General features: G+C 45.0%; 1 protein-coding gene across 28 annotated transcripts in view; it reads right to left on the reverse strand.

The window, feature by feature from the left end:
* PPP1R12B (protein phosphatase 1 regulatory subunit 12B) overlaps nucleotides 1–14,201 on the reverse strand; it is a 219,842-nt gene that overhangs the window by 159,008 nt on the left and 46,633 nt on the right. For 25 of the 28 annotated variants that reach the window (XM_067026629.1, XM_067026597.1, XM_067026589.1 and 22 more), the window contains exon 2: nucleotides 780–910. In XM_067026629.1, the coding sequence (XP_066882730.1) occupies nucleotides 780–910 (131 nt within the window). Of the gene's footprint in view, nucleotides 1–779; nucleotides 911–5,287; nucleotides 6,731–7,140; nucleotides 8,088–14,201 lie in introns of those variants that run through there. The other 3 variants (XM_067026619.1, XM_067026648.1, XM_067026636.1) reach the window with 3 other exon arrangements.

The following is a 14,201-nucleotide window of genomic DNA, read 5'->3' on the forward strand; positions in this document are numbered from 1 at the left end:
GCTCCGCAACGAGAGAGGCCGCAACAGTGAGAGGCCCGCGCACCGCCATGAAGAGCGGCCCCCGCCCGCCGCAACTAGAGAGAGCCCTCGCACAGAAACGAAGACCCAACACGCACAAAATAAATAAATAAAAATAAATTTAAAATAACCTCCCTGACCACTCCTTCATTCAACAGACATCTACTTAGCGCCCCTTCCAGCCCAGACACTATGTGGTTGGGACTCTTCTGCCCAGGGAGGGGCCCCGGCTGTGCTGCGGCCTGGTCTCAACGAGGGCCGGGCGGGGGGGGGCACGTGCCCCTCCCACCCTTCCTCTGCTCGGATGCTGGGTTCTCACTCTCCTGCTATTACCTACATGGATTCTGTGACCGGCAGCCAGGCATTCTCCACCTTTGTTTGTATTAAACACTGCTTTTTTTTGATAAAAATAAATAAATAAATAAAACAGGTTTACAAAAAAGTCCAGAAAAATTCTCCAGGCCTGCCCACATGTGTCCAGCTATAGTCGCTCAAAAAGTCAACCCAGACAGTGCAACAGACAGAAGCCACCTCTGCATATCCCAACAAATATGAATTACCTGAAAACAGAAGCAAACACAACATTTCAACTAAAAAACTACAGATTTAGTAGCTATGTAAAACATAGTATCAACTATTCCTTAAAAACAATTCAATTTCCTGCTTTTATAATTTGTAGTAAATTTATGAAATTCAAATCCTTAAGAGTGGAAGAGAAGCAAAGGCCGTCCTGCGCGCACCCCGCCGGCACAGAGACTCACTCTGCTATGTTGAGGTAGCCACAGGACGCTGCCGCGTGGAGGGGGGTCCAGCCCTCGCCGTCCTGCTGGTTCACATTGGCTCCGTTCTCCACCAGAAACTTCACCATGTCCAAATTTTCATCAATACAAGCCTGAAAAGACAAGTCCAGCCATTTACTCCACAAGTACTTACTGAGTTCTACACCGTGCCAGGCACTGCTCTGGGCACGGACAATGCGGCAGCGCTGATGAAAATATTAATTTCCATTTCTCGCATCCTGATGCAAGTGTCCAGAGCGTGACTTCTCAGCTTTGTGATCTTACGCAAACCCCTGAATTCTTTCCATGCCTCAGTATCTCAGCTGTGAAACCCGGTATAATGATATTTAATCTCATTTATAGTGCTGTCAGGGTTAAACGAGGAAAGTGACTTCTAAAGTACTACAAATGGGTGAGAGCTGTTTCATCATTATTTAAAAAAAAAAAGAGGGAATGTTAGGAACCACTAGTTTGCCCATGAATTTTAAAGGAAAATAGTCACATAGGACCAAATGCAACCTTCTCAGTGGGAAGTTGCAGTGTATCTTCTAGGGTTGCTAAACTATCCCCACTTTGGTGAGAAAGGGTGCAGTGATCCTTCAAACAGAAGAAATGTATTTTCTTTTCATGTATCTGCGGAATAGCTGCAGACAATATGGCAAAGTACGTTTGCAGTTGTGGGTGGTCAGGCATCCTTAGCTGCCCAACTCACAGCAACAATCAGGAGAAGGCAGAGCAGCTTTCTGAACAAAGGCTTCAGGCCTACCAGAAGCCTAACAGGAACAGTCACCAACAGCAGTGAGGCCTGACCAGGCCCAAAGGCCATCGCGACCATCTGCAGAGTGAAAGGAGGCAAAGAGCCCACCCCGATAAAAGTGATCATCGCAAGGCTTCGGTGGATCCACAAGAGCTGAGACAATTCCGGACCAGAAGCAAATGAGATCCTCTTTCTAGAACTTGTCTCCTGACCCCTCCTTTTCAAAACAGAAGGCTAAAGCTTTAGCTGAGAAACAACGATCTGGATCAAAATGGTTTTTGTAACGATGCTAATACAGGATTTGCCTTCTCTGCTGTGCTGACCTTTGCACTAACAATGCAGAGCCACGGTGAGGAGAGCTCCTGGAGCCTGCGCACAAGCCACGGGAGGCACCAGAGGGGGCGGGCGCTGACTGCGCTCCTCCTGGCCACAGGCTCTCAAGCAAAGCAAAGCCCAAAAGAGGCCAGTTTCACTCAAGAATGACCTTGATGAAGCAGTAAACATTATTAATTTTATTAAACTGTAAGTGTTCTTAATATTCTGGGGGACAAAACAGCGGGCACACATAAAGCCCTTCCCACGTAACAAAGCACAGCGCCATCTCTAAGCAAAAAGCTCCTGTGCATCCGTTTGAGTTGCGAGATGGTCGAGCAGCTTTTCCACAGATGCTATTTTTCCTCAAAAGAGCAACCGACAGGTAAATTACGATGACTAAGACTTGAAAGCGAACAAGGGGAGCCTGTCACTTCAAAGAAAAAAACCCAATATTTGTTGCCAATGATAAAATTTGACCATCCAGTTAAAATCAGAATTTGGGGGAATATAGCCACTACCACGAGCTTGACACCTGCCTCATACTCAGTTTTCTGATGCGGTCAATGGGATTATGAACAGACGTGGTCTTGTGGTATCACAGACGGAAACGTATTAACATCCGGAAGATGTGCGTGGCTCAATGAACCCATATTTTCCACATAATCAGATGCACGGTGTGAGAAAATCATGCGTGGGTAAAAGAGTCATTCAAAATGCAAGTAAGACCACTGGAGTTTAATATCTCAAAGTAGGAAAAGTCCACTGACATGGTTTCAGATTCCACACTGCAACTAACACTTAAGAAACTACTGGATACTTACCGGCGCTTTAGTGTATAGTGCCAAGAAGAATACCCGTAATTGTCCGGACAGACTATTAAAATACTCCTCCCTTTTCCAAATAGACATCCATGTGAAGCCAGATGTTCTTTACATACTTTAATCAAAACAATGTATCACAAGACTGAATGCAGACACTAAGGATTTGTAAAAATGTAAAACAATGCCACTCTTCTCATGCCACCATGTCAATGGACTTTTCTTACGTTGCTTTAGTTTCTGAAAGTATTTAGCTCTTTTCAATTAAAATATGTGATTTATATGAACACGTAATGGGTTATTGCTATTTTAAATGAATTAATATTTTCAAGATTTTTCAGTAATATATAATACTACTTCTGAACGAAAGCTCTTTGGGGTCCTGAGTCAGTTTTTAGAGTGTACAGGATTCCTTAGATCAAAGTTTGAGAAGTGACGTCTTCAGTGAAATACACCAAGGGGTACTTTTTGGTGACAATGAGCAGCAGTTGAAACAGGAAAAGATTTACTGTGGGAAGAATTCAAGCGGGAGTTCAGAGGGTAAACACGACGCTTCAGAAGCACTATCCTACCAAGAGGCCTTCAGAAAACCCCTCAGATAAACCGCGTGTCAATCCCGCTTAGAAACAAAGGATGGATGAAAGCGGTTGATTCAATTTAGAGGATATTTAATTAGTCAACCTTGGTTACAAAAAGACACTTTTTTTTTTTTTTGCGGTGCGCGGGCCTCTCACTGTTGTGGCCTCTCCCGTTGCGGAGCACAGGCTCCGGACGCGCAGGCTCAGCGGCCACGGCTCACGGGCCCAGCCGCTCCGCGGCACGTGGGATCTTCCCGGACCGGGGCTCGAACCCGTGTCCCCTGCATCGGCAGGCGGACTCCCAACCACTGCGCCACCAGGGAAGCCCACAAAAAGACATCTTTATTTATTTCCCCCAAACCATTTGATACTCTCTTTATAATTAGTGAGATTAGCTGAACATCTCAACCGAGATTTGATGTCATATAGTATATTCCTACCACCTGATCTTTTGAGGCCAGACGACTTTTATAGCCAGTATTCATGACAGTCTCTTTTTCAACAAGCAGCTCCGAAAACTACATTTCTTCTATGATGTTTTCTTAGGTTGACCAACTTCGACAAGCTTTCCCCATTTATACTTCTTTACCATGTAAAGTATTTCATAACTATTCATAACATTATAAACTATTTCATAATTATGATTATCACTAAATCTCTCATATACTGTACGTCTGCCAGTCTATAATCCCGCAGGGCAAGATTTAACCAACCCCTTGCAGAGTACCTCACTAAAAACTAATTAATACTTTTACTGCGAGGATGGAAGAGGGCATTAAAAAAAATTTTTTTTTAAATTAATTTATTTTTGGTTGTGTTGAGTCTTCAGTGCTGTGCGCGGGCTTTCTCTAGTCGCATCAAGTGGTGGCTACTCTTCGTTGTGATGTGTGGGCTTCTTATTGTGGTGGTTTCTCTTGTTGCGGAGCACGGGCTCTAGGTGCACGGGCTTCAGTAGCTGTGGTTCATGGGCTCTAGAGCGCAGACTCAGTAGTTGTGGCGCACGGGCTTAGCTGCTCCGCGGCATGTGGGATCTTCCCGGACCAGGGATCGAACCCGTTTCCCCTGCATTGGCAGGCGGATTCTTAACCACTGCGCCACCAGGGAAGTCCAAGGGCACTTTTCAAAAAGGTGCTAAAGTCCAAGGAGAAGAAAGTGTTTTAGAGGTTAAGTACATTCTCTGCCCATGTAGTCATAAACTCCTGTGTCAGGAAGGTCAAATGTGCCATCTCGACCTGTGTTAAGCAGCTGGGTCAACTGCTCCTTGCTTGGCTGCAAAATGTATTTGGCTCTGAAAGAACAGCCTCAACACTTAGCCAATGGCCACACCACCACTAGGCAGAGTTTGGGAAGCCAGTGTTTTCAAGATGATTCTTCACCCTTTGCAGATGACGGCGTCCAAATTCCAGAGGCTAAAGTAACCCCAGCTAGTCCAGGTATCAAACGGGAGAAAACCTGTCTTTTCTCTTTCCTCCCCTCTTACTTATCTCCTTTCCTTTTCTTAATCTCTTTCACCCATCATAACGTTAGTTCTCTTCCTTTTCAGTTTCATAACTTCTGTTTATGAATGCTGAATCCTTGATACAGCATTTCTATAAGAATGACACTGTGCGGATGTCCGAGACGATAACAACAGAAAGCTGGCCTAATCTGCAGTGTGATCCGACAAAGCATCAATCTCCAAAGAATCATTTCAGAGAAAATAAAGCGGGACAACTGTTAGGTGACTCCCAGCACCTCCACAGAGGGCAGGACAGTGTGTTGTGAGAAGCGTCGGCTGAGGAGCCAGGCGGACCCGGGCTCGTGCCCCAGCCCTGCCAGTGTGCAGAGTCCCGAGCGAGGACACAACCTGAGCGCCAGGGGCTCAGCTGGAGCACGGGAACGCTGCCCTCCCCGCAGGCCTCGGTGAGGGTGCGAGGCGATGAGCCCTTGGCAGAGCGCGTGGCACTGCTGTTTTCAAGCCGCCGTTTTAACAAGCAGCAACAACTTCCCCAGGAAAAAGCTGAAGTCGTACTTCCTCCTCACCTACCACTGCCGTCCAGCTCCAGCGCCCTTTGGAGGAAGGCAGCTTGGTTGCAAATGTCTTTGAACAAGCAAGGTTGGGGAGCCTGTGTGTTCATCTGACTTCAGCAAATCCCCTCTAGGGCCCAGGATCCTGCGGGTTCCTGAGGTCAGGAGCCACAGGACTCCAACAGTACGTCCACAGTCAACTCAAGAGGACCGTCGTGGGGCAGACCAGTCAACAAATTTGTAGGACAGTCACTCTCATGACGTATCTTGGAGTGACCGTTCTCTGTTCTTTGTTTTGGGTTTGTTTTTTTTTCCCCTCCAGAAGAAAGAACATGACTAAAGTCGTGGAGGAGAGACAAACAGTCCCTGAAAACCTTCTCAACTAAACAATGACTAAATTTAGACGCCCTCTGCCCACTCCGTTTGCAGCTGTGCTGCTGCCTCATGGGGACTAAGCTGGCAGGATGGGCAGACTCGCCATGTACGGAAGCCGCGTCCAGGGCCGGGGCCCCCGACACCGCGCCTCCGCACAGGCCTGCGCCAGCCTTCCGCATACACAGGCCTTTCCTTCTCTTGAACAGGCAAAGAAGGCTGAACAGCTTTCTGATGTTGCTTTTGACGTCAGCGGGAAAATTCTTCTTTGCATTTAACCCTATTCTTCCTGCTGTGGCTTATGTCTGTTTCTTTCTATTTTCTTCTTTGCTTTTAACCCTATTCTTCCTGCTGTGGCTTATGTCCGTTTCTTTCTATTTTCTTCTTTGCTTTTAACCCTATTCTACCTGCTGTGGCTTATGTCCATTTCTCTCTATTTTCCTTCCCTAAAGACACACAGGATATTACTAAAGTAACAACTTGTTCCAAGCTCCTTGAGAAAAGGAGATATCATTTAATTATTAGTCCAGAAAGCTATCAGAAAAATTGCCAGGTAACAATTTAAAGCTTCCTAAAATCAGCATGTCACACTTCCCTGGCAATGAGAAGCTACCTCCAAGGAAAAGTCCTTGATCTTACCAGTAAAATGGGAAAGGGTGCCACAATCCCTCTACTGTACCTACTACTGCTCTCTCTACAGCAAAGGCTGCTGGCTGACCAGTGCCAGAGTTAACCTGGGAGTGCAGAGGTGGCCTTACAAAACAAAGCCTCCTCCGTTCCCAAAATAGCCTGCAACTGTCACCGCCACCAAGCGCCACTGGTCCAAGCGCTGACCTTGCTGCCGTGTCTCAGGGCACTGCCAGACCACCTGCCTGGGCCCAGAACGGCGTCCCCCCGACAAAGTCCCGTCCACCGCAGCACAGGGGACGTGCTGACGCTGGTCTTGGGGCAGCAGGACGCCTACTTGTTTGGATTTTTCAGCCCACGCCTGCCTTGATTTCAACAAAATCATGCTGACAAAAGTGCCGGGAGACGATGACGCCCCTAATACATCCCCACTCCCCACCTTTAACTATTTTGTCCTTTACACTCCCAAACTTGTACAGGTCAATAATAATAATCTACACATCGTGTACATAACTCAAAATTTACGTAATTCCCAAAATTATATAATTTCAACTTTATGCTGAAAACCCTACATGCTTGGAGATAACAGCAAAGAGCCTAATTTCGTTCACAAAAATATTTATCAGCCAAACACCCTGAATCCCCTATATGAAATTCTCAAGTCATTGCTAGCAAAGCTAGAATGTAAATCCCACAAGGGCAGGAATCTTCGGCTATCTGTTCACTGATATATCGCAAATACCTAGAACAGCACTGGGCGCCTAGTAGGACACCAAAAGATGTTTGTTGAGTAAAAAGAACGAATGCCCAAATGCACAGAAAGTCACATCTTCTATACATTCTGTTGATTCTCGGTTATCTGGACTCACCAAAGACTTCCAGACTAAGCCCACCAAAATCATGCAGCACACCCAAGTCCGGGCTGGGGCCACACTGAGGACGTTGTACATTGATGCCTCCCATACATTCTGTTGTGCTCACAGATCTCCGTTGCTTTGATGCAGGGTGTCGAACAGTGGCCCCAAAAACATATACATGTCCATGTCCTAATCCCTGGAACTGGAGAGTGTGACCTGACTTGGAAAAGAGGTCTTTGCAGGTGTAACGAGGTTAATTAAGGTCTTGAGGTGAGAGCCTAAATCCAACGACAAGTGTCCAACTAAGAGGTAGGCAGGGGGAGACCTGACAAAGGCAGAAGAGGAGGTGGCAGTGTGACCACGCGGCCAGAGACTGGAGTGACGCGGCCACCAGGAACGCCAACCGTCACCAGGAGCTGGGAGAGGCAAAGAACGGGTTTCTGCCCTGGAGCCGCCAGGGCAGTGTGGTCCCATCAACACCTTGATTTCAGACTTCTGGCCTCCAGAGCTGTGAGACAATAGATTTCTGTTGTTTTAAGCCACGAAGTTCTCAGTGATCTGTTACAGAAGCCGCAGGAAACTAATACAACTGGCGCAGAACAGAAGTCAGAACCTAGACAGCCTGCCACGTCCTCACCCCTTGGTACTAACAGAAGTCACAGCAGCGGGTCACCCTTCTTTGCCAGATGAAAGCTGGTCAAAAAATTAATTATACCACTCCTTAAGATACAGCTGCATTTAACAGAAGGTTTTCTAATCAATTTTCAGCCCAAAGAGCAACAGCCCTGGGAGAGCTGACCACGTGCTTGCGTTAGGCACGTTGCTGCAGGTGCTCTGGCCGAGGGCTGGGGCTGAAGCTCAGGGGTGGTGAGTGAGCGGACTCACTCCTTCACGGTGAGTCCGCTGTGGACCCGGCGTGTCTGAGCTCAAAGTCCCCTTGCTCCAGCAGGGCGGCCTCCTCGTGTGACAAGAATTGAGACGAACAGATTCAAGGTGATAAAGAAGTCAGGACATTTGGAAATCTCAACCATCAGCAGCTCAGCACGAGAAGGCTTTACCTTACTGTAGTTGGTATCGCCTGACCCAGTGCTTGAGTCAAACCTTCCATTCTGACCGTGATACACTGTAACCACCACTTACGTGAGAACCGTAACAGCAGTCTGCTCCAACAGACAGGTGACCCAGCCACCGTCAGCTCTGCGTGACAGACTCACAGCCCCACTGGCACGGACAGTTTGGCTCCCAGATGGTGAGAACTATATTTGATTATGTACTCAGTGGTCAGGCAGGCTCTGGACACACATCTGAGGCCTTTCAGGAGAGAGAGCCAACACAGACATCAGAAGGGAAGAATTTTCCAGGGAGTGTACACTGAGATTCTTGTTCTCGATAAACTGGCATTTGATCCCCAGACCGTAAGAGTTCATAATTTGGGACCAGAGAACACCTTCCTTCAGTTAAGAGCAAGTATTATACTGTCTAAGGGCTGACCGTATTTAGATTTCAAAAATATGTTCATTCTGGGTTCTAATACGACATCCTCAAAGTGCCGCAAGCCCTAACCCTTCTAATAAATGTTTCCCTCAACCTTCCCTGTGCATTTAACTGAAGAAAAGCCCATTAAGTTGTCTTACAGGTATCACCTTGGCAACTTCTGTACTATAAAGGCTATATACAGCTGACCTAACTTTTGTCATCAAGGCAGGTTTTTGAAAAGTCAAGAAGAAAGAAGATGGAGAGACGGGCACAGAGCTGCCAAAGAGACAAGAGACTTTTCTTGCCCTTTTGTTTCCTGGTGAGCGAGGAGAGGGGATTATGCACGCCGCGGAAAGGAGCTCCAGAAACGGGTGCGAGCTGCGGCTATCAGCGCAGACCCCCGAGACGGGCATGAGACGCTAAGGCCGCTGCTGCCGCCACGAAGAAGCCTGTGTGCGAGCACAGGTCACTCTCCACACCGCCCCTCCCGGGAGCCTGTGCAGCCCACCACTGCCGGGGTCCCGGGATCCAGGGACAACTTCCCCGGGAGAACGCGCGGCGCACCTCGGGCTGGTGCAACGTCACGCTGGCCTCTGCCGCCGCAGGCTCGCCCTGCATCGGTGCCCCTCCCTCCCCCCGACCCCCCGGCCTGAGCCAGAGCCCCCAATCAACGGCTCCTGTAACCCTGTCCTGTCTGAGCGAAGAGCAGACGCCCTCGGGCGACCTACACACAGAGGTGGGGCCAAGTCCAAAGCTGAAGCGCAGGAGCTGTGCGAACAAGAGGAGAGGGGGAGGTCTCTCCCAGCAGCCTCAGAAGCAGCGGATTAAAGCTCCACCGTCAACTTGAAGTGCCTGCATCTGTGGAAAACCTGAATAGACAGCGAATCATCCCAAGTTGAGGAGGTGGACTTTGGGAGCAAGATATTATTTTCCCCTTTTTCTCTTTTTGTGAGTGTGTATGTGTGTGCTTCTGTGTGAGATTTTGTCTGTATAGCTTTGCTTTCACCATTTGTCCTAGGGTTCTGACCGTCCCGTTTTTTTTTTTTTTTTTTTAAATTTTTCCTCTTAATAATAATAATAATTATTATTTTTTTGTGTGGTACACGAGCCTCTCACTGCTGTGGCCTCTCCCATTGCGGAGCACAGGCTCTGGACGCACAGGCTCGGCGGCCGTGGCTCACGGGCCCAGCCGCTCCGCGGCACGTGGGATCTTCCCGGACCGGGACACGAACCCGTGTCCCCTGCATCGGCAGGCGGACTCTCAACCACTGCACCACCAGGGAAGCCCTTCATAATTATTTTTTATTTTAATAACTTTATTTTATCCTACTTTACTTTATCTCCTTTCTTTATTTCTTCCTTCCTTTCTTCGTTTCCTTTCCTTTCTATTTTTTCTCCCTTTTATTCTGAGCCGTGTGGATTAAAGGCTCTTGGTGCTCCAGCCAGGCGTCAGGGCTGTGTCTCTGAGGTGGGAGAACCAACTTCAGGTCCACAAGAGACCTCCCAGCTCCACGCAATATCAAACAGTGAAGATCTCCCAGAGATCTCCATCTCAACACCAAGACCCAGCTTCACTCAACGACCAGCAAGCTACAGTGCTGGACACCCTATGCCCAACAACTAGCAAGACAGGACCACAGCCCCGTCCATTAGCAGAGAGGCTGCCTAAAATCATAAGGCTACAGACACCCCAAAACACACCACCAGACAAGGACCTGCCCACCAGAAAGACAAGATCCAGCCTCACCCACCAGAACAGAGGCACTAGTCCCCCCAACCAGGAAACCTGCTCAACCCACTGAACCAACCTCAGCCACTGGGGACAGCCACCAAAAACAGACAGAACTACGAACCTGCAGCCTGCAAAAAGGAGACCCCAAACACGGTAAGCAAAATGAAAAGACAGAAAAACACACAGCAGATGAAGGAGCAAGGTAAAAACCCACCAGACCTAACAAATGAAGAGGAAATAGGCAGTCTACCTGAAGAAGAATTCAGAATGATAGTAAAGACGATCCAAAATCTTGGAAATAGAATAGACAAAATGCAAGAAACATTTAACAAGCACCTAGAAGAACTAAAGAGGGAGCAAGCAATGATGAACAACACAATAAATGAAATTAAAAATACTCTAGATGGGATCGATAGCAGAATAACTGAGGCAGAAGAACCGATAAGTGACCTGTAAGATAAAATAGTGGAAACAACTACTGCAGAGCAGAAGAAAGAAAAAAGAATGAAAAGAACTGAGGACAGTCTCAGAGAACTCTGGGACAACGTTAAACGCACCAACATTCGAATTATAGGGGTCCCAGAAGAAGAAGAGAAAAAGAAAGGGACTGAGAAAATATTTGAAGAGATTATAGTTGAAAACTTCCCTAATATGGGAAAGGAAATAGTTAATCAAGTCCAGGAAGCACAGAAAGTCCCATACAGGATAAATCCAAGGAGAAACATGCCAAGACACATAATAATCAAACCGTCGAAAATTAAATACAAAGAAAACATATTAAAAGCAGCAAGGGGAAAACAATAACACACACGGGAATCCCCATAAGCTTAACAGCTGATCTTTCAGCAGAAACTTTACAAGCCAGAAGGGAGTGGCAGGACATATTTAAAGTGATGAAGGAAAAAACCTACAACCAAGATTACTCTACCCAGCAAGGATCTCATTCAGATTTGATGGAGAAATTAAAACCTTTACAGAGAAGCAAAAGCTGAGAGAGATCAGCACCACCAAACCAGCTTTACAACAAATGCTAAAGGAACTTCTCTAAGCAAGAAACACAAGAGAAGGAAAAGACCTACAAGAACAAACTCGAAACAATTAAGTAAATGGTAACAGGAACATACATATCGATAATTACCTTAAATGTAAATGGATTAAATGCTCCCACCAAAAGACACAGACTGGCTGAATGGATACAAAAACAAGACCCATATATATGCTGTCTACAAGAGACCCACTTCAGACCTAGGGACACATACAGATTGAAAGTGAGGGGATGGAAAAAGATATTCCATGCAAATGAAAATCAGAAAAAAGCTGGAGTAGCAATTCTCATATCAGGCAAAACAGACTTTAAAATAAAAACTATTACAAGAGACAAAGAAGGACACTACATAATGATCAAGGGATCGATCCATGAAGAAGATATAACAATTGTAAATATTTATGCACCCAACATAGGAGCACCTCAATACATAAGGCAAATACTAACAGCCATAAAAGGGGAAGTCGACAGTAATACAATCATAGTAGGGGACTTTAACACCCCACTTTCACCAATGGACAGATCATCCAAAATGAAAATAAATAAGGAAACACAAGCTTTAAATGATATATTAAACAAGATGGACTTAATTGATATTTATAGGACATTCCATCCAAAAACAGCAGAATACACATTTTTCTCAAGTGCTCATGGAACATTCTCCAGGATAGATCATACCTTGGGTCACAAATCTAGCCTTGGTAAATTTAAGAAAATTGAAATTGTATCAAGTATCTTTTCCGACCACAATGCTATGAGACTATATATCAATTACAGGAAAAGATCTGTAAAAAATACAAACACATGGAGGCTAAACAATACACTACTTAATAATGAAGTGATCACTGAAGAAATCAAAGAGGAAATCAAAAAATACTTAGAAACAAATGACAATGGAGACACGACGACCCAAAACCTATGGGATGCAGCAAAAGCAGTTCTAAGAGGGAGGTTTATAGCAATACAATTCTACCTTAAGAAGCAGGAAACACCTCGAATAAACAACCTAACCTTGCACCTAAAGCAATTAGAGAAAGATGAACAAAAAGCCCCCAAATTTAGCAGAAGGAAAGAAATCATAAAGATCAGATCAGAAATAAATGAAAAAGAAATGAAGAAAACAATAGCAAAGATCAATAAAACTAAAAGCTGTTTCCTTGAGAAGATAAACAAAATTGATAAACCATTAGCCAGACTCATCAAGAAAAAAAGGAAGGAGACTCAAATCAATAGAATTAGAAATGAAAAAGGAGACGTAACAACTGACACTGCAGAAATACAGAGGATCATGAGAGATTACTACAAGCAACTCTATGCCTATAAAATGGACAACCTGGAAGAAATGGACAAATTCTTAGAAATGCACAACCTGCCGAGACTGAACCAGGAAGAAATAGAAAATATGAACAGACCAATCACAAGCACTGAAATTGAAACTGTGATTAAAAATCTTCCAACAAACAAAAGCCCAGGACCAGATGGCTTCACAGGCGAATTCATCAAACATTTAGAGAAGAGCTAACACCTATTCTTCTCAAACTCTTCCAAAAGATAGCAGAGGGAGGAACACTCCAAAACTCATTCTATGAGGCCACCATCACCATGATACCAAAACCAGACAAAGACGTCACAAAGAAAGAAAACTACAGGCCAATATCACTGATGAACATAGATGCAAAAATCCTCAACAAAATACTAGCAAACAGAATCCAACAACACATTAAAAGGATCATACACCATGATCAAGTGGGGTTTATTCCAGGAATGCAAGGATTCTTCAATATACGTAAATCAACCAATGTGATACACCATATTAACAAACTGAAGGAGGAAAACCATATGATCATCTCAATAGATGCAGAGAAAGCTTTTGACAAAATTCAACACCCATTTATGATAAAAACCCTGCAGAAAGTAGGCATAGAGGGAACTTTCCTCAACATAATAAAGGTCATATATGACAAACCCACAGCCAACATCGTCCTCAATGGTGAAAAACTGAAAACATTTCCACTAAGATCAGGAACAAGACAAGGTTGCCCACTCTCACCACTCTTATTCAACATAGTTTTGGAAGTTCTAGCTACAGCAATCAGAGAAGAAAAAGAAATAAAAGGAATCCAAATCAGAAAAGAAGAAGTAAAGCTGTCACTGTTTGCAGATGACATGATACTACACAGAGAGAATACTAAAGATGCTACCAGAAGACTACCAGAGCTAATCAATGAATTTGGTAAAGTAGCAGGATACAAAATTAGTGCACAGAAATCTCTGGCATTCTTATACACTAATAATGAAAAATCTGAGAGTGAAATTAAGAAAACAGTCCCATTTACCACTGCAGCAAAAAGAATAAAATATCTAGGAATAAACCTACCTAAGGAGATAAAAGACCTGTATGCAGAAAATTATAAGACACTGATGAAAGAAATTAAAGATGATACAAATAGATGGAGAGATATACCATGTTCTTGGATTAGAAGAATCAACAATGTGAAAATGACTCTACTACCCAAAGCAATCTACAGATTCAATGCAATCCTTATCAAATGACCACTAGCATTTTTTACAGAACTAGAACAAAAAATTTCACAACTTGTATGGAAACACAAAAGACCCCGAATAGCCAAAGCAATCTTGAGAACGAAAAATGGAGCTGGAGGAATCAGGCTCTCTGACTTCAGACTATACTACAAAGCTACAGTAATCAAGACAGTATGGTACTGGCACAAAAACAGAAATATAGATCAATGGAACAGGACAGAAAGCCCAGAGATAAACCCACACACATATGGTTACCTTATCTTTGATAAAGGAGGC

This window comes from Kogia breviceps, chromosome 1, assembly GCF_026419965.1.
Source record: "Kogia breviceps isolate mKogBre1 chromosome 1, mKogBre1 haplotype 1, whole genome shotgun sequence".
Taxonomy (NCBI): domain Eukaryota; kingdom Metazoa; phylum Chordata; class Mammalia; order Artiodactyla; family Physeteridae; genus Kogia; species Kogia breviceps.